General features: G+C 54.0%; 4 protein-coding genes and 1 non-coding gene across 5 annotated transcripts; 3 read left to right on the forward strand and 2 right to left on the reverse strand.

Annotated features, from left to right (window-relative positions):
• The first annotated feature begins 2,287 nt into the window (after positions 1-2,287).
• On the forward strand, positions 2,288-5,137 carry ugp1 (UTP glucose-1-phosphate uridylyltransferase). Its single transcript, XM_025653686.1, has 2 exons — positions 2,288-2,550; positions 3,385-5,137. The coding sequence occupies exons 1-2, from the start codon at positions 2,452-2,454 to the stop codon at positions 4,846-4,848; spliced, it is 1,563 nt and encodes a 520-aa protein (XP_025503953.1). The 5' UTR covers positions 2,288-2,451; the 3' UTR covers positions 4,849-5,137.
• Positions 5,138-6,562: 1,425 nt separating this feature from the next.
• On the forward strand, positions 6,563-12,704 carry BO66DRAFT_401505 (uncharacterized protein; the record flags this gene model as incomplete). Its single annotated transcript, XM_025648767.1, has 8 exons — positions 6,563-7,033; positions 7,188-7,339; positions 7,392-7,568; positions 8,033-8,608; positions 9,226-9,235; positions 9,584-10,375; positions 10,460-11,226; positions 11,285-12,704. The coding sequence occupies 8 exons, from the start codon at positions 6,563-6,565 to the stop codon at positions 12,702-12,704; spliced, it is 4,365 nt and encodes a 1,454-aa protein (XP_025503954.1).
• Positions 12,705-13,497: 793 nt separating this feature from the next.
• On the reverse strand, positions 13,498-13,592 carry BO66DRAFT_t157. The gene has a single exon. It is a non-coding gene; the product is annotated as a tRNA-Pro (tRNA).
• Positions 13,593-14,238: 646 nt separating this feature from the next.
• Positions 14,239-18,117, reverse strand: BO66DRAFT_391940 (uncharacterized protein). Its single transcript, XM_025647381.1, has one exon. It carries the CDS (start codon positions 18,019-18,021, stop codon positions 14,524-14,526), a length of 3,498 nt encoding a protein of 1,165 aa, XP_025503955.1. The 5' UTR covers positions 18,022-18,117; the 3' UTR covers positions 14,239-14,523.
• Positions 18,118-18,388: 271 nt separating this feature from the next.
• BO66DRAFT_89062 (uncharacterized protein) lies at positions 18,389-18,797 on the forward strand. The gene has a single exon (XM_025653687.1). The coding sequence runs from the start codon at positions 18,461-18,463 to the stop codon at positions 18,683-18,685; it is 225 nt and encodes a 74-aa protein (XP_025503956.1). The 5' UTR covers positions 18,389-18,460; the 3' UTR covers positions 18,686-18,797.
• The last annotated feature ends 771 nt before the right edge of the window (positions 18,798-19,568 follow it).

The raw sequence follows: 19,568 nt of genomic DNA on the forward strand, positions 1-19,568 counted from the left end.
GTAGGTTTTTTAATCTTGGTTTACCGTACGTAGTTCGTGATGATTTTACTCTGATTTTGACTCGAGTATATGGTTTCTTGTTTGATTTTTACTCGGGGGTAGTGGTTGTGGTTGTGGTTGTTAGTCCGCGGAGTACGGAGTTACATGAGTACGTACCTAGGTCACGTATCATGTTTACTTTCCTTTTTTCACTGTATGTAAGTTAACTTATTGGACTCGTACTCGGGAAGTTGTAGTATAGTGTAGTGTAGTGTAGTGCAGTCAGTCGAGACGGAAATCTGAAAGGAGAGGGGGGGGGGTTGTTTACTCCGTGGGATTTTCTTGGACTGTCGAGCTTTGGTGTCGTGTCGGGTTAGGAGAAATAGGAGAATTTAGGTTCCGACTCCAGCTGGAGCTGGAGCTGGAGCTGTCACGGGAAATTAAATCGGGAGGAGGGCTTGAGGCTTGAGGCTCTCTCTCTCGGTGCCGGGGGATTTTTGATGTTTTTGTTGATACATACATCTTCGGGGGTGACCGAAGAGGGTTTTATGATTCGAAATGAATGTGTTGTTGTGTGGAGGGATCTATTGATTTGAGAGTGAGACTTGATCAATGATCAATCAATGGCTTGGGAGGTTGATATTGGTGATGATTACTACTAGTAGGGTTTGTTATGAACTTTCTCTCTGGGCTTCTGGAGCTTCGAGGAAGGTCGGGTGGATGGGGTTGTGGATGGCGGAGTGGGATTGTGATCTATATACTGTACATACTACATGAGTTTCTGCGAGGGGTTGGCAGGTGGAAAGTTCTAACTGCTGTTTTCTTTTCGCAGTACCTACTCCTTGTCCGCAGTCTAGTCACTTACTCTGAAAGAAGAGTTTCAGGAGGTAGACTCGTAGTCGACTACGTAGATTCAAGTTCAACTCCAGTTTGGTGACGAGGTTTTTTTGGTGGGGCAAGCCAGATTGAACCCTGAATTCGAGAAAAGGGGGGGGGAAAGAAAGTGATCAAAGCACTGTGCTGCACTGATGGGTCTAGAAGGGGATGGAAAAAAAGCACCGGCTGTCAGATGATGTCTTCTGGTACGGAGAACTACGTACTTCATAGGGAGATAGGGAGGTTGTGGATGTGTGGATGTGGATGTGTTGGAGGCGACTTGCATGACAGTTGTTCATCTGCAATGCTGTCTGTCTGTCGGTGCCCTGGAATTCAATTGATGGTTTGTCTGGTTTAGACGAGGGAGGGGTAGATCGGTAGGCTATGTGTACATATATGTGTATCAACTACGGAGTACGTAGTAGATCGACGAGGAGAGAAGAGATCGGATGGGTGTAATGATCCGATCATTCTGTCACGGATTTCTGTCTGGACTGAGTGACTGAGTGACTGAGTGGTTAACTAACTGCTTGGAATGGAGAGTAACGTTAGGCTGTGGTGGACTGGGAGAAGTGAGAGAAAGCTACGGTACTAAGAATAGCGCCCCTCTTTTCGCTGCCCCTCCCGACCAAGGAAGTTAAGAAACATTTGTTGGGCAAGTTGAAGGCTGAAGTTGTCCCTATCAGCCTGTCAGGTATTGTCACGGGCCCCCTTCCCCTGAGACTACGGATTAGTGTGGACTAGTGTAAGATTGGTTATGACTCGGTATCCATAACTAATCTGCTGCTCTCCTGGAAATTCCCCCCCCCCTCTTCCACTTCCACTTCCACTTCCACACCCCCACTTTGTCCCGCCGAAAATAAATAACCCAAAGCCAGACTTAAGACATCGTCATCGTTGATCCAAGAAGGAGAGAGAGAAAAAAAAAAGAATACTAATAAATAACCTCTCATCCTCATCCAAGCTGGTTGACTCGCTTTAGTTTTTTTTTCCCTTTCCTCTCTGCTCTCGAATCCTTCATCATCTCTAATCTCTCCTCCGCCTCTTCCTCCCCCTCCTCTATCTCCCACTCTCCAAGTAAGTAACCAACCGTACAGTTCAGTACTCTGAACCTCTCTGAACTCCCCCTCTTCTCTTCCCTTCCGTTCGCACTCCCCCCGCTCTTCCCCTGGTCGATGGTGGTTCTTGTCGCACCAATAGTTGGATCCATGACGGCAATCTGTCGACATCGACCAGCCCTTTATCCAACCTACCAATGCGATCGACATACACCCCAAACACACAGACACACAGACACACACCCTAAACGGGCGTCGTGGCGAGATTCCATCATCATTAAGAAGACCACCCGTTGGACCACCCGTTGGACCACTTTGAACCACTTTTGACTTCCCGGTTTCAGTTGCTGTTGATACACACCTTTACATCTTAAGGTACCTAAACTAACCAACTGTCGCGGATCCACAGTAGTTAGCAGCTGCTTTCTGTCCTCCACCTTCTCGCATCTCCTCCCCTCCTCACAAACTTCGTCTCTTCAACCTCTCTCGCTCCCTCTCTTTCTCCATCCTCCCCCGAAATCACTACTATACCTTCACAATGGCCTCCAAAGCTTTGCCCACTCACCTCAGAGCTCCTGCCGGCGATGCCAGCTCCGGCTCGTTTGGCAAGCACCACGGAAAGTCCCAGTCTCACATGGTAAGTTCGACTTTGATTCTTCATTATCGTGCTCTTGCCTTGTGTCGTCCCAAACCTCCATCCGCCAGGTGGAAAGTGCAATGAAAAAGAGTGCGCCTGCCAGACCAAGTAGCCTGCTACTGGCGTGGTAGAGGATAACACCAGGTCTCCTGGTTCTTCTTTTCTCTCACAACTGTTATCCTCTCCACCACCATCATATCGCATATCCATACTCCCTTCAAGCAAATGCCAGTCCTTGACTGTACCGTTGCCTTCTGGGCTTTGCCTTTCATTCTCATTGCTTTTATCGCCTACAATATCACCTACCGAACCTTCGCCAGAGCACCTATCATCATTTCGGCCTCCCTGTCCCCACTCACCCTTTGCGGCTTGTGGGCGTTTGTTGACTGGGATCCCCTCATTGATTGCCTCACCTTGACCTGCTCCTCTTGCTGCTATCCACTCCTGTTCTATTTCGCTCTCATAGAGGCGCTGTACTTCGCGCGGCTACTTGTGATTTGTCAAACCATCACCAATAGCCGCTTCGGCCGCACTTTTGTGTTGTTTCTTTTGGCTGTGTTCTTCGACAGAACGCAGCAATTTTCCCCCTTGGACATCCTGAGCCTCTTTTGCCAGCTCATCGGCTCGGGTCAGATACGGGATCTCCTGAGCAGCCGTCTCCTCATTCGTCTGGCCTGGCAAGCCCTCTTCTGGACAAACTTCCACTTTCTAGGGTGGTTGCAAAGAGCTGCCCAGTCTGTTTACTACCTGCGAATGGGACGACGGAAAATTGCACTCTGGACTTCTGCGGCCATTGTTTCCATTGTTTCGATACTAATGAGAATGGATATCCAGGCCTTCGAAAATGCCTCCACCAGCGTGGCTGCCTCGCAGATGCGCAACGCCCTGAACGCCCTCGCCGAGACTGTTCCCGATGCCACGGAGCGCAAGCGCTTCGAGGCTGAGATGGACAACTTCTTCGCCCTCTTCCGCAGATTCCTCAACGACAAGGCCAAGGGTAACGAGGTCAACTGGGACCGCATCGCTCCCCCCCAGCCCTCCCAGGTTGTTGGCTACGATGAGTTGGGCGCCGAGGCCTCGGTCGAGTTCCTGAACAAGCTGGCTGTTGTCAAGCTCAACGGTGGTCTGGGTACCTCCATGGGATGCGTTGGCCCCAAGTCCGTCATTGAGGTCCGTGAGGGCATGTCCTTCCTGGATCTCTCGGTCCGTCAGATCGAGCACCTCAACCGCACCTTCAACGTCAACGTTCCCTTCGTCCTGATGAACTCCTTCAACACCGACCAGGACACTCAGTCCATCATCAAGAAGTACCAGGGCCACAACGTCGACATCATCACCTTCAACCAGTCCCGCTACCCCCGTATCATCAAGGACTCCCTCCTTCCCGCTCCCAAGTCCTTCGATGCTCCTCTCCAGGACTGGTACCCCCCCGGACACGGTGACGTCTTCGAGTCTCTCTATAACTCTGGTACCCTCGACAAGCTCCTTGAGCGCGGTGTCGAGTACATCTTCCTCTCCAACGCTGACAACTTGGGTGCCGTTGTGGATCTCCGCATCCTGCAGCACATGGTGGACACTCAGTCCGAGTACATCATGGAGTTGACCGACAAGACCAAGGCCGACGTCAAGGGTGGTACCATCATTGACTACGAGGGCAAGGTCCGCCTGCTCGAAATCGCCCAGGTGCCCAAGGAGCACGTGAACGAGTTCAAGTCGATCAAGAAGTTCAAGTACTTCAACACCAACAACATCTGGATGAACCTCCGCGCCATCAAGCGGGTTGTTGAGGAGAACGAGCTGGAGATGGAGATCATCGCCAACGAGAAGTCCATCGCCGCGGACAAGAAGGGCGAGGCCGACCAGGCCATCTACCAGCTGGAGACTGCCGTCGGTGCCGCCATCCGCCACTTCAAGAATGCTCACGGTGTCAACGTCCCTCGCCGTCGTTTCTTGCCTGTCAAGACCTGCTCGGACCTCCTGCTGGTCAAGTCCGACCTCTACCGCCTGGAGCACGGCCAGCTGGTTATGGACCCCAACCGCTTCGGTGGTGTTCCCGTCATCAAGCTCGGTTCCGACTTCAAGAAGGTCTCGGACTTCCAGAAGCACATCCCTAGCATTCCTCGCATTGTCGAGCTCGACCACCTCACCATCACCGGTGCTGTCAACTTGGGCCGCAACGTGACGCTAAAGGGTACCGTCATCATTGTTGCCACCGAGGGCAGCACCATTGACGTTCCCCCGGGCTCTGTGCTCGAAAACTGTGTCGTGCAGGGCAGCCTGCGTATCCTGGAGCACTAGATGGGTGGTTGACGTGTGGAGATTCAGTTCTCACCCCGATGGTCCGGGGACTCAGAGGTGGAACTCGCATGGACTGATAGATCTGTCTATACTAGCAGCGGGGCGGAAACGTGTTTTTCTCCTGTCTGCATCATACTTTTTCTGATTGAAAAGATGTTGTGATTCACATATTTCCAGGTAGCTTTCCACCACGGCCATGGCTTCGGGGCGGGAGTCAAACTTCTAGTTTAGTTATCCAGCGACCTGCTCTCTTCTGTTCCCTTCCCCATTCTGCCTGAGGTCTGCATATGTCCGTCTTGTTATTCAGTGTTGTTCTAATAGGAAAGCATTCGGACGCCACTCCTAGGGCGCCAGCCTGCTGGGTCCAAGGTGGCATTCCCAGGAGAAAGGTGCCGAATGTGGACCAGGTTTAGTTAGTTAGGAGATATCACCGTACGTAATATCCAATTCTTCTGTTGATTCCATCCATCTTTCTTCAGCCCATGCCGTTTTCCGTTTTCCTTTCCGTTTCCCGTTTCTCCGAAAATTAAGTTTGTACCTCCGATCCATCCTTGTTTTCTGGAGGATTCTTTCAAGTATGAGCATAACTTTGGCTGTTTTGGCTCTTTTGGCTGGTCTCGACTTGACATGTGATTGTCCGACTCATCCCATCCGGGACTGGCTTCCACCTCCCGTTGGTCTTGGACACTTTCTCCGGACACTTCAAGCTGCAATCAACTTGCTCGACGGACAGCAGAACCACAGCAGAACCACAGCAGAACCACAGCAGAACCACAGCAGGACCACAGCAGAACCACATGCCATGAATGGCCTCAGGTGTCATCACTGTCACCCCCGTCACCTCCGTCACCTCCATCTCGAAGCGGATACTCCTCCCCAGATGTGCCATGGTGATTGGCATGTTGCAGCCATGCATGATCGGCTATAATTCTCCCCCGCTCGACCTTTTATGCTCGGACAAGGTTTCCTGACGCCTCTAACGTAGGTGGTACCTTGAACTTGTACGTCATCACCAGGTCAACTGGAAGTAACTGGAAGTCTCCGCATGTCTCAGCAGAGAAAGAGATTTTCCGACAGGGTAGGCAGCTCTTTGGCCGCTCGCGTTCCTTCCTCGACTCCGCGTGCCCTGTACCGACCAGCTCTGCATTCTATGTACAGTTCCGCACCGCACCACACACCACACCACACTACACCACACTACACCACATCAACAACACCACCACCGCCACCAATAGTCTCTTTCGGGGCATGATGAGTGAATTCGGCAGCCAACACCGCCAGATTGCTCCCGGACCTTCCCCTAGCAAGTCAGAGAAACCTCCGTCGCGGGAGAGCTCGCCCGACAGAACTTTTCCCACCCCAGGCGATGGCTCAAAGAAACGAGTGTCAATGGCATGTCTGGCCTGCAAGAAGTCCAAACGCAAGGCGAGTCCCCCACCTGCGTGTGCTACTGCATCTATAAGTTGTGTCGGTTGAATAAATGTTATCACCCCCATCAGCGAAATGTAGCAGCTGCTCGCCACGCCTTTCCCCCCAACCGTCCCGGCAAGGAGCCGTTGTTGACATAGAACACGACCTTTGACAGTGCTCTGGAGTGCCGCCGTGTGATAACTGCCGGGCCTTCAACCGACAGTGTATTTTCGACGAGACCTTGGACCAGCGACGAAGAGTGGCCGCCAAGCGCACCGCCGATGAGCTGAGCTACCATCGGGACATGTTGAATGACCTGCTGAAGGTGATGCGCGCCGAGGATCAGTCCTACGGGTTGCAGCTGCTGGAGATCATCCGGAATGATGCCTCGGCCGAGGAGATCCGTGCGTTCATTGACGAGATCCTGGGCCAGGAGGGTGGAGACAGCAAGGTAGGGGAAGAGGCCGGGTGCAAGCTGGAGGAGGTCCGCCGCGTGATTGACGTGGAAGGGGCCGGGCCTTCTTTTCGCCCCAAGGTGATGGATATACATTATCTTTGTGACGAGGTGCCGTACCGCGTCCCCGCCAGACCATGGACAACAGTGACTGAGGATGCAGACCTCGTCTCACATTTGGTGTCCTTGTATTTCACCTGGGACTATCCATTTCATGCCTTCCTCGACCGCGATGTCTTCCTCGAGCATATGCGACGGGCCAATCCCCAGTCGGAGTTCTGCAGCCCATTCCTGGTGAACGCTCTGCTCACGAATGCATGTGTAAGTTTTCCCGTTTTCTCGTTCTCTGTTTCGCTCTTTCTTTCTGCCTCCAGTGGTCGACGCTTTAGACAAAAACTAAGATGGAATATCAATGCTGAACTATCGCGCCTCTCGGATAGCTTACGATCGCAGACTGACTGAAGGAACTATGCAGCACTTTTCGGACTACTCCGAGGCATACGTCGATCCGGGGGATGTTGTGACCAAGGGAGTCGATTTCCTGGCAGAAGCGGAACGTTTGAGGGAGGAAGAACCTGTGAAGTTGAGCCTGGCTTACTTGCAAGGCACACTCTTGCTATACGAGAGGTAAGTCGGTTGACCGGCCACTATCAAACTCAACGCGTAACCGATGCTCGAGGTATTCGATGTCGGGCAAGGATGACCTTGGGTATCGCATGCTCCACCAAGCCATCCAGACCGGTCATTCCCTAGGGTTAATCGGTCCGAGGAGCCCTAGTCTCATCCCAGGGCAATTGCCCGGCGATATGGAGATCTCGGTCAAGCGATCAGCCTGGGGCTTATTTCACATTGATACGTGAGTCGTTCCATCCCGGTTTGCCGCTGACATTCTGGGGTCTGAGCTGTCTTCTTAGGGTTGTGCATGCCGAGTTCTTACGTCCGAGCTTGATAGACAAAGTCAACTTCCAGCGACCGGACCAACATCATCAAGAGGATTCGAACCTGTGGGTGCCATACCCTTCTCACCGACCCGCCCGGGCTTCCTATCTGAGCCAGTATTTCGATCACTCGTGTGATCTCTGCGAAATCGCCAGAGACATCTCTCAAACCCTTTTCTCGCTCGATGGGGGCGTGGTGTCTATTGAGCACCAGAATAGGACCAAAGAACGGCTCTTCGAAAGGCTTCGTGGTTGGTACGCAACGTTGCCGGACGTGTTTGAGCCATGCCGTAGACCGCCCCCTTTTATCATATTGCTGAGGTGTGCTTGAAGAAAGGCCCGACACGCGCGCGGAATGACCTCTCGCTGACGACAGTCCCAGAATGCGCTACCATACCTTGGTCATCGGTTTATTCTCCCACAGCACCGGAGGGACTGAACGCAGTCCTGGATCCGAAGCCCCCCAAACGCCGGAGAGTCCACCAGGCTGCAGCCCGCCCCTGAAATACACTGCCCCCAGTATTGCGCAGTCTGCCGCACGTGCCATATCTGCGCTGACCCTCCTCCATCGACGCGAATACGGGGTCAGCCGCGCGCATCACTTTGCTTTGTACGCGATCAATCTGGCCCTGTTCACGTTGCTCGACCCCGAGTCCTTTGATATCCTTGACCAGGACTTTCTCTCCTTGGCCAGCTCCTTCTCTAGCATTGCTAGTCGCTCCCCGTTGGGTCGAAGTCTGTTCCACATGTTCCGTCAGACGGTACGCGCCCGGGGCCAAGGCCAGCACCTGCGGGGATCGAATCTCGTTTCGGATGAGCTTAAGGCGCTGTTCGACGAAGAGTCCACGTCGCCCTCCCGGTGGGATGAATACGCCAAGGGACTGGATAAGCTTGGGACGGATGAACGCTATGGTGGGCTTATAGAGGGGGAGCCCAGTCTTTTTGAGATGCTGGACCGGTATGAAAGCTTGAGCCTGGGCAAAGATGATATTGCTTCCGGGCGGATACGGAGGTGAATGAGATCTTTATTGTTGTTATTGCCGATGTTTGGGGACGATGCTGACATCCCCTCCCCCCACTTTGATTAATTAAACCAAAAATACCCCCTTTTATTGGTGTGTTCTTGACCACAGAGCTCTGTGCAGTCTGCGTTGAAAGACTTCAGTGAATGCAATGAGAATGGTTTGAAATAGAAGGAGAAGCTACTCCGTACACCCTAAGTGTATACTAAGCAATTCATATACTCAAGTAACTCTCCGTGAGGAGCTTCCTGCAGTAGCTTAATTCTAATTTAGTTTAGTTTAATTTGATTTAATTCAATATAATTTTTTGTTCCCTGTAGTGGCTGGCATAATCCCTGCTCTGGATAAACTTATCCCCATGTATTGCCACTCTTCCATGCATGTCGAGAATTGATAGACAATCGGATTCGAGGCCAGTAATACAAGTAATTCTCCGACAATCGAGCAACTACCTCAGCATGATTGCATGATTGAAAGGGATGTAGATCAGCATTTTAGGCGGCTTGAACCAGCTACGGTACGTACATGTAAATACAAACTATACATTTGGTAGAATTTCGAAGGTAAGTTTGGGGATGACATCATTTGCCATAAACTTTCCACCCACATTTTATCCATTCCATCCATTCCATCCATTCCATCGCCTTTCTCTCGCCTTCGCTTCACACTACACTTGCTCACTTCTCACATACTCACTTCTCATTTCCTCACGTACTCACTTCCTCACGTACTCACTTCCTCGCCCCCTCAACCCCTCCAGGCTCCCTCAATCAAGCTTGCGCCACTTGCTATTTTGCCCCCCCCCTTCTTCTATTACTCGTACTCAGTATCTTGCCTCCCCCCCCCCCAATTGCATCTTATCTCTCAAATGGGTTATACTCCTCCTACCCCCGACTTAACGCAGTATGGAGGACTCGTCGGGCTCATTCTTCCTCGGTTTTTCGTCCGCCAATGATTCCGAGTCGCGCACTGACAACACCACTGCCACCACCAGCACCGATCCCACCACTTACACCAACACCCCTAGCGGCAGCGGCACCAGCGGTGTCGGCGGTGCCGGAGGAGGAGCAGGGGGATTCATCAGCAGTCGAAGTGGGAGCTCCGACTGGTCTTGGGAAATCAGAAGCAATTCCGCCTTGCCACCGGGCTTGCAACCTCAACCTGCACCTACCCATGCCGCCAACTTCCCAGTCCCCTCGCACTCTCTACCTCTCCCTCCTCCCCTCCCGACTACGACAACTATCATCAGCACTGCCTCTCGACATCCCAACAAGCGCGAACGCTCGGAGCACCAGCACCAGCACCAGCAGGAGCAATCCCGCTCCCGCAACCGTCCCATAGCTCGTCATCAATCCTCCTCCTCCTCGTCCCACGATATCGCCATCGCCGGCCCGTCCAGACTGGCCGGCAAGGTGGCTATCCCCCGCACCACGAGCTTCAACAACCAGACCCAGCGCCGTCGGTCCACGCGGGCATGTGAACCCTGTCGCCTGCGGAAGATAAAGTGTGAGGGGGACAAGCCCATCTGTCGCCAGTGTGCCGATCACAATGTGACCTGTACCTATGTTGAAGTGAAGCGGGTGCGGGACCAGAAGAAATTGGGATCGTTGACCAGTAAGGTGGGGATCTATGAGCAGCTGTTGAACGAGGTGGAACGCACCGCGGACGAAGATACCGCGAGGAGGATTCGGAGGGCGCTGAGGGTAAGTCTCTTCGCTGGTTTTCTGAGTCTCGGGTTGAGTGTCACTTCTTTGCCAGCTGGATGAAGCATGCTAAAAGTGTAATAGCTGCGGGTCTCCGACGGGACCACGCCAGAAGAACCACCGCCGAATGAGAACGAGGGGTCTGAGTCGGATTCCTCGTCCATTGGCTCGCTCAATGAGTTGGATACGGTGGAGGAGGATCTGAATCGCAGTGACCGGGCCGTCGCGACAGGGTTCTTTGGGAAGAATTCGGAAGTGTCCTGGTTGCAGAAGCTGGAGGACGAGGCCGAGCTGCGCCACCTTCAGATGGAGGAACTTAATGAGGCGGACAGCAACAACAATGCGTCAGACGGGCAGCAGCAGATGCAGCAGCTCCTGCTGGTCCCGCAGCCAGCGCAGAAGCAGGAAACGCCCGTTGCCGCGATGAACTACTACCTGGATGACCTCGACATCCCCGTCATGGCGGATGTCGACCCGTACGCGCTCCCGCCCAAGGACGTCGCCAACCGACTCTTCCGGTTCTACATAGAGAGCGTGCATCCGTCCTTCAACGTGATCAGCAAAGTGTTCTTTGTCTCCCAGTATTCGCAATTCGTCATTCAGGGGAATCGGCAGATTGAGCCGGGCGATCGGTGGCGAGCCGTCCTGAACATGATCTTCGCCATCGGGAGCCGCTTCTGCCAGTCGGTGTATGGGAAGAAGGGGGGTGACTACGATGATGTGGTGTATCTGAACCGGGCACGGAAGCTGACCCTGGGCGAGAACGTCATCTTCGAGCACGCCAATCTCCAGCAGATCCAGGCGGAGTTCTTGGTGGCGTTCTACTTCCTTTCCATGTGTCAGGTCAATCGGTATGTTCCAGTCCTGCGTTCCGGAGGCGAACCCCTAGTACTGACGAAGTCATTTCAGCTCCTTCAAGTTTTCGAGCATGGCCTTTCGGTCAGCCGTTTCACTGGGCATAAACCTCCGCCTGGAGAATAGTGGCACGTCGCGAGCTGCCAAAGAAGCTCGCTGTCGTCTGTGGTGGTCGATTTATCTCCTCGAGCATCTGTTGACGGCCATCACCGGCCGAGTCTCCTGCGTTGGGGAAGGCCTCAGTGCGACACCATTGCCTATCCCATTCGAGGAGGAGGCCTGGAACAGCCCCGAAGTTCGGCCCATCTTAGAAGACCCGGCTCTTCAGATGAGCCGTCTCAAGCTCACCATCCTTCAAAACGAACTCGAAGCAACCACCACGGCCTCGTGGCTCGCAACCTGTGCACCCAGTCCGTCCCTCTTCTTCCATCTCCTCGTGGATCTCTGCAGTATCACGCAGGCTATCATCAACAAAGTCTATAGCATCCAAGGCTTGCGCGACCGCGCCAGCCAGGTTGAACAGCGCATTCGGAAATACGATCACACCCTGAATGTCTGGCTCATGAAAGTCCCGGCGCCGTACCGGTTCACCGTGAGCGACCAGGACGATACGTTTTATATCCCCCCGGACCTGCAGAGATCCCACCAGCGCGAACGGGTATCTCTCGCCATCAGCTATTACAGCGCTCGCATCACACTCTCGCGGCCGTGTCTCACCCGCTCCGGCCTCAAGTCCGGGTCGATGTCCCCCAACCCGACGCTTGCCTCCTCCTCGGCCCAGAACGCCTCTCACAATTCCTCTGCACGGAGCCAGTTCCGCAACGAGATGGCCCGCAACTGCGTCCGCTCCGCCTGCTCGCTCCTGTCCGTCTTGCCGGAAACCCCCAACCTTCCCTGGCTGGTCTCGGTCACCCCCTGGTGGTGTATCCTGCACTACATCATGCAGGCCACGACCGCGCTGCTCCTCCACCTGTCGTGCTGCCCGCCCGTGCTGCCGTCGACCGGCGGCGAGGAGTACGTCGACACCACCTCCAGCGCCATCTCGAACCACCAACCGCCCACGGCGCTCGCCGATATCCACACCATGACCCGCGAGATGAAGAAGGCCCTCCGCTGGCTCCACCACCTGTCGTTCACCCACACCGCCGCGCGGCGCGCGTTCCGGCAATGCTACAGCGTCGTGCAGCGGATCGCCCCGAGCATTGGGATTGACATTCGTGATATCCCGGACGGAAGGGACCTCCCGGTGGATGAGGACCCTTTCTCCCAGAAGGATGAGGAAGAAACTTTGGCCCGGAAGGACGATGAGGACCCTTTCTCCCAGAAGGATGAGGAAGAAATTTTGGCCCGGAAGGACGATGAGGACACTTTCCCCAAGAAGGACGTGGAGGACTACGAACCAACCGCCATGCAAATCGACGAGGAACCCCCGGCCCTTGAGATCGACGGTCAAATCGATGGTCAGATGGAATAGTTGCTGTGTATACGACACCACAGGGAAATTCTTGTTCCAGATATTATGTAGATATATATAGTCGATCAACTTTCCGCCGGAGTTTATTTTCAAAGCCAAGCGAGCGAAATAGTGTCTGTCATTCAAGAGCGAGGCGTATCAATTTCTCAGTCTTGCGTTCTGGTCGTCTGTTTCCGTTTGGTTTTTTTTTTGTGTGTGCGTTTCGGATAAGCCTGCTTGACCTTGTTTCTCGATGTTCTTGAAATCAACGGCCCAGTCCCTCAAATCTGTCCCTCTAGCTTGGTCTTGTTGCACTGTCTGTCCTATATGGATGGGCCAATCTTGACCAAGCCGGTCCCTTTACTTGTCTGGCTGGGTTGTTTTACTAGTAATTCGCAGTAGGTAGGTAGGTAGGTAGGTATATATACGACTTTGCAATCTCGGTGGCGTGCACCGTACCTAGTGCTGCTTCCTACCTACCTACCTATCCACTCAAGTATACGATGGCGAAAAGAAGTTCCCCGTAGTCGGTGAACCAACCCCTTAACTCAATCCTGTTTACCTTGAACCTCTAATATAATTGCCCTTCCTTCCGTGGTAACATACAGAAGAAGTATACAATCCAACCATTTCCCCCCCTTCTCTGAAGCATAGCCTTCCCGCATGTAAAAACCTCACACACATACTCACACACAAGCCACCACCACCCACCCAACCCAGCCCCAAAAAAAAAACAACAACAGGAGAAACCCCTCCCCCCCCCTCCCCCGCCCTACCAAGAAAATCCGTGTCCCAGTCCCCAAAAAAGAAACCAGGCCCGAGCCGCGGATCGAACGCGGGACCTCTCGCAGATATGCTCGGGGTTTAGGAAATCCCTAAGCGAGAATCATACCACTAGACCACCCGGGCTTGTTGTTGCAACTTCCTGCAGAAGTTAGCTACATCAAGCTGATGTAAGGTGGTAGGGATGGCAAGTTCGCAGACCGTTGCGGGAGGGTGTCAGTCATCGTTCCCTACTCCACTCCGTCCCATACGGACAGTACACACCAACATGTGCTATGTACAGTACCGACTTAGTAGGGTCCTTCCCGAAGTGGCAGCAGCCCTAGACAGGTGCCTACCTTACTAACCGCCCGCGTGGAGCCTAAGGTAACTAAGTGGTCTAGGTACTCCGTACTGTACTAGCCTACTAGGCACCCCGCCTAAGTTAAGTAGCTTGGTACTCCGTACAGTACTTTGGATGATGCCGAGGGTTGCATACTCCCCCCCCCCTTTCTTTTGCAAGGATCATTATGTTGATCTTCTGCTGTAATAGACGCCTAGGCAATCATCTGGTTCTCTTGACTGATCCCGGAAATGGTGAGTCGGTGAGTCGGGCGCCTATCCGTATGATCTCAGTGATCCGAAGGGACCCCGAGACAAACAACGTATTCATCAACCGAGCTTGGGCTGGCAGGATAAAATTCGGAATCTGATGATATCACTGCAAACCTGGCCTCGACGAAATCGTATATACTTCATTGGTTATGTCTGCTATGCTATGCTATGCTAATAGACACCGAAGCAGGCTAAAGGCGCGACTCAACAGCGCACAAGACAGTAAAACCGAACGCGGACCCCGGTAGGTTTCATATGTAAGACGGGGTCGATATGTTAATTGCTATGTCATCAGGGATAGAAACAAGGGGGACAAGCCACTATAATACTAGGCATAAACACAAGTGAATACAACGCTGAGGATACATCCCAAAAAATCCAGTGGGGGGTTGGTGATTAAATAATAACAGGTAAAACCGGGCGGACGTTAGCGGCGTGCATTATAACATCGATGAAGACGCCGTTACATTTGCTGAGGCATGATAAAAGCACGTTTTCGGGGATCGTCGTCCACAGGCGCGCTACGCTTCTGAGACGGATTGAGGGTCATTGAATCGGTGGTTTGAGGCTGGACATGAGGGTGAAGCTGAGGATGAAGGTTGAAGTGCGGGTGCTGGTGAGCATGGGCATGTGCATGGGGATGTGTTTGTGCCTGGGCTTGCATCTGATGGGCTTGCAACTGATGCGCCTGGGGAAGATGGGGTTGCAGATGTGCCTGTGGTTGCAACTGCATTGGACGAGAGGCTTGTTGATGCACTTGATGCACCTGTTGCTGCTGCGTTTGCAGCTGTTGGGCGTGGGCTTGCGTATGAGCAGGAGCATGAGGCTGGTGTTGAGCTTGCATCTGGTGGCTTTGCATATGCGGAGACTGCAACTGATGGGCCTGCATATGCGGGGACTGAATCTGATGGGCCTGGAGATGAGGTTGGGGCTTGACCTGCATCTGGTGTATTTGGAATTGAGGCTGCACTGCAGTTTGAGCCTGTTGATGATGTGCAGGAGGTTGTTGAAGCTGGAACTGATGCAAGTGCTGATGCTGAGGCTGGGGCTTTGCATGAGCCTGAGCTTGCGGCTTGGTTTGACCCTGTGGCTGAGCTTGTGGCTGCTGGCGAGCTTGTTGCTGTACTTGTGCCTGAGCCTGCTGTTGAGCATGCTGTTGTTGATGAGGATGTTGAGCCTGGTGTTGGACATGCTGAGCTTGCTGAGCTTGCTGCTGCTGCTGGTGGAGATGAGCTTGCTGCTGAATCTGTTGCTGGTGAAGGTGAGGATGCTGTTGAGCCTGCTGTTGCAGTGCCTGGTGAGATTGGGGCCGAGTCTGTTGCGGTTGTTGATGTTGCTGCTGCTGCGCTTGCACCTGTTGCTGTTGTTGCTGAGGCTGTTGAGGCTGGACTTGCATCAACGGTGTTTGCTGTTGCGGCCGCTGCGGTTGCTGATGTGACTGCTCCTGCTTGATCTGCGCTGATTCTCCTGCAGTCTGATCAGGTTTGACCCCCTCAGCTAGGGCTTTGGCTTGCGCTTCCGCCTCCTCTGCTGCCTTTCGTGCCAACACATCCGCCTTTCGGGGCCGCCCGCGAGGACGCCCCGTACCCGGTTTAGACGAGGGCTTCTTAGGTGGCCGAGGTTTCGGGGGCTGATCGCCGCTCACCTCCGTCTTGCGTGGCCGTCCACGACCGCGCTTTTGTGGAATGATGGTTCCATCAGGCAAGACAATCGGAGGCAGAGGAGGGAGCTTTGGTCGCTTCTTCTTGGGAGGGGGTGGCGGCAAGGGATTTCCATCGGGACCAAGGGCTGGTGGTGGGGGAGGGAGGGGAACCGTGATGGGTGTACCATCAGGGCCAATGATCGTGGTGGTCTCCTGCGGCTTCTTGGGCTTCTTGGGCTTGCGAGGTTTTGGCACCTCCCCAGGAGCGAGCGGCTTGCGAGGACGACCCCTCTTTTTAGGAGTCTGACCATCAACTTGGGAACCCGAAGGAGCTGCCGCGACAGACCCGGGAATGGCATTATGGACAGCACCAGGAAGAGACCCCGAAGTAGTCCCAGGGACAGCGCTATGGGCAGCGGCACCTTGAGCGGAGCCGGCAGCAGTGGCAGCAGCCGAAGCAGGTGCCACGTTAACGGGGACCGTGGCAGGGGGTTTGGCAGGGCTGCTAGCACCAGGCTGTTGTTGGCTCGAAGGCCCTAGTTGAGCTTGAAAAACGGGATGAAACTGCCCGTTAATGTGCACCCCAGCGGGGACTGGCGATGCAACGGGCTTGGCCTGTTTCTTCCGTGGCTTACTAGGTGCTGTCTTTTTCTCCGCAGTGGAGGTGGATGACTGTGGCGGACGCTGCTGCTGGGATTGAGTCTGAGCTTGAGTCTGAGGCTTGGTCTGCGGATGGGCCTGATGCTGGGCCTGGGGTGGGTTCTGCGGCTGGGTCGGAGTTTGAGCCTGCGGTTGACGAGCCGGGGGTTGTATTTGGTGGTGCTGAATGAACTGATGTTGCTGCTGCGGTTGCTGATGCATGATATTGTGCTGTTGCTGATGTTGTGGCTGCTGCGGTTGCTGCGACTGCTGCGGCTGTTGATAATGATGTTGATAATGATGGAACTGGAGCTGTTGCGGTTGGGATTGGAAAGGTGATCGCTGAGCATGCTGCTGCTGGAAACGGGCCTGCTGCTGTTGCTGATAAGTCTCTTGCGTTTGTTGCTGTTGCTGAGCCTGCTGCTGCCGTTGGGCGGCTTCTTGTTGGGCCTTGAGTTGAGCTTCCTGCTGAGCTTTCCGCTGCTGGGCTTCTTGCTGGGCCTTCAATTGCGCCTCTTGTGCCTTGAGTTGTTCCTGCTGCGCCTTGCGCTGGGCTTCTTGCTGGGCCCTGAGCTGAGCTTCTTTTCGCTGCTGGGCTTCTTGCTGGGCCTTGAGCGCGGCTTCTTGCTGTGCTTTCAACTGCGCTTCTTCCTGAGCCTTACGCTGGGCTTCCTGCTGCGCTTTCAGAGCCTCCTGCCTCCGCTGCTCTTGCAATTTCAGTTGAGCTTCTTCCTGTGCCTTGCGTTGAGCCTCCAATTGAGCCTGTCGCTGAGCTTCGGCCTGGGCCTGTCGCTGCGCCTCCTGCTGCGCTTTCAGATGAGCTTCCTGCTGGGCCTGCTGTTGCTGCTGAAATGTCTGCTGCGCATGCTGCTGATACGGCGACTGCTGGGCCTGGGTCTGATAAGGAGAGGCCTGGTGCGGAGACTGCTGATATTGCGCATGGAACTGAGGCAGCTGCTGAGCCTGAGACTGGTACGGAGATGCCTGCTGAGTCTGTTGAAAAGGCGATTGGTGGAATTGATGCGTGGCTTGGCCGGCCCCGAGCATCGGCGACGCGGCCGCGGGAGTGGGCGTTTGCGCATTAGGAAGCGAATGGGCGCTCTGGCGCTGCTGCTGCAGATGTTGCTGCTGGAGCCGCTCGAGCGACTGCTGAGGGGACGCGATACCCATGGTGTGCGCATGGGGCGACATGGCCGCCTGCGCATTCATAGCATGGGAGCGATAATTGGCCATGGGGTTCATGTTCCGCTGAAGACTCTGCAAGGACAGGTAGGGATCCTTCAATTGGCCGATCGAGTCGGCATTCCGGGACAGCAGATCGGACGAGCCCTGCGGGGTGAAATGCCCCGGGAAGGAGTTGAAATGTCCCGCCGTATTGAGGCCGACAAGCGGACTAGATGAGGCCGGGGTCATTTTGCGGGGATCCGGGGAATGAGCGGCCATTTCGGTCTGCGTATGGGCGCGAAGCAGAGAGCTATTGCTGGTTAATCCGGCGCCATGATGAGGGTGGGTTGCGGTGGCCGCATTCATGGACGGGGACTGCAGCTGGTGGTGGTGAGGATGTTGATGTTGTTGTTGTTGTTGCTGCTGTTGTTGATGTTGAGGATGATGATGCTGGGGATGCGCATTCTGCTGGGGCGCCCGTTGCTGATGGAACGGAAGACCATTGTAGCCCATCATCTTCGGGGGAATGTATCAGACACTAATCCCACCCGAAGACAATTGCGTGGCTATTTTCCAGGAAGATAGGATGAGCGTGGTGGTGCTGATATGCTGATATCAAATCAGCCAGAGTGATAATACTCGGGGGGAGGCGACGAACATGTGACCACCGCGTCGGCAGGAAGCGACACGGTTACGGGGGCGGTCGGGCGGGCGGTCTGTGATGGTGGTGGTGGTGGTGGTGGCGGTGGTGTTTGCTGACCAAGGCGGAGTGGTGAGTACGAGTACGTACTGTACGTGCCGCGATGGAGAGTAACTTGACTTGGACGGGACGGACTGACCTCACCCTCACACACACACCGGGGGCAAGGAGGGGAGGGGGGAGGAGGGGGGGGGCCCTGGAGGGGTGGCGAGAAAGCCAATTCCAGACCAAAACTCCACCAGCTCTTCTTCAACAATGGAGATGGTGGAAGGTCGGAAGCCCGATGACAGCAAGAAAGAGAGAGACAGAGAGAGATGGACGAACCTGAGCAGTAACCGCAATACAGGATCGGAACAGTTGATGACAGACACGCGCACGGGGGCGCGTCTGCAACTCTCTTCTTTTTTTTTTTTTTTTTTCTCTCTCGGGCTGGGGAAAATAGAAAATGAGAAAAGCGGCCGCTGTGACGATAACAATTAAATGCGGAATAAGCAACGATCCCGGCTCGATTCCCAATCCGGAAGCGACAGACGGACGAACGGCCTCAGGCTGCCACAGGCTGTCAGGCTACTAGTAAAAACGCGGTACGGAGTACTGTACGGTCAGTACCAGGCAAGCAAGCACATCAATCAAGCAGGCATGTAGGCAAGCAGACAGGCAAGCAGGCAGCCAAGGCAAGCAGCTTGCTGGTAAGGCTAACAGTAATGACAACAGCCGTTTCTCTCACCCGGGAAACTACGGTCGATCCACAAAGACCAACCGCGCACTTGGTTGGGAAGGGAGAGAGAAAAAAAGAAAGGGTAAAAAAAAAAAAGAAAGGGAGAGCTGAAAAAAAAAGGGGGGGGGGGGGGGGAAGGGAAGAGAAAGCTGGAGGGAAAAACAGAGGAATGCCCAACAAGCTGAATGAAAGGTGTGAACAGTCGGTCGCTCTCCCACAAGGCAATGACAATAATCAGAACAGAGATTCCCTCTAGTCTGCACTCACCACAAAAGATAATGGTGATCCCAAAACCACTCTTCAAGCAGTCAATCAATCGAAATAGAGATACTTGGGGGGATCTTGGAATGGATCGTGAAGTCTGGAGATGGTCGCGCGCGATGATTTGTTTGGGGTTGTGGATGGAACTCCGTCCCTTTTTTTTATTTTATTAAATTTTTTAATTTTTAATTTTTCTGATTTTCCCTCTTTTATATTATTTTTTTTCTCTGCTCTCTGGGGAAATTTGGGATTTTCAGTTTTTTGCTTAGAGGGGGCGGTTTTATTTGGGGGGAGTGGAGCGGCACGTGACTCGCTGCCAGGCTGGCCAGTCACAGGCCGGGCTTCGTGTCGGGCTGGGACTGGTCGGGCACAAATCGAGATGAC

Source organism: Aspergillus aculeatinus (genome assembly GCF_003184765.1).
Source record: "Aspergillus aculeatinus CBS 121060 unplaced genomic scaffold BO66scaffold_24, whole genome shotgun sequence".
Taxonomy (NCBI): Eukaryota; Fungi; Ascomycota; class Eurotiomycetes; order Eurotiales; family Aspergillaceae; genus Aspergillus; species Aspergillus aculeatinus.

Bases quoted from the DNA above. Each gene is read 5' to 3' on its own strand.
- ugp1 (XM_025653686.1), top strand. From the start codon at position 2,452: ATGGCCTCCAAAGCTTTGCCCACTCACCTCAGAGCTCCTGCCGGCGAT. The intron at 2,551-3,384 runs GTAAGTTCGACT...ATGGATATCCAG, and splicing joins GAAAGTCCCAGTCTCACATG to GCCTTCGAAAATGCCTCCAC.
- BO66DRAFT_391940 (XM_025647381.1), bottom strand. From the start codon at position 18,021: ATGATGGGCTACAATGGTCTTCCGTTCCATCAGCAACGGGCGCCCCAG.
- BO66DRAFT_89062 (XM_025653687.1), top strand. From the start codon at position 18,461: ATGGAGATGGTGGAAGGTCGGAAGCCCGATGACAGCAAGAAAGAGAGA.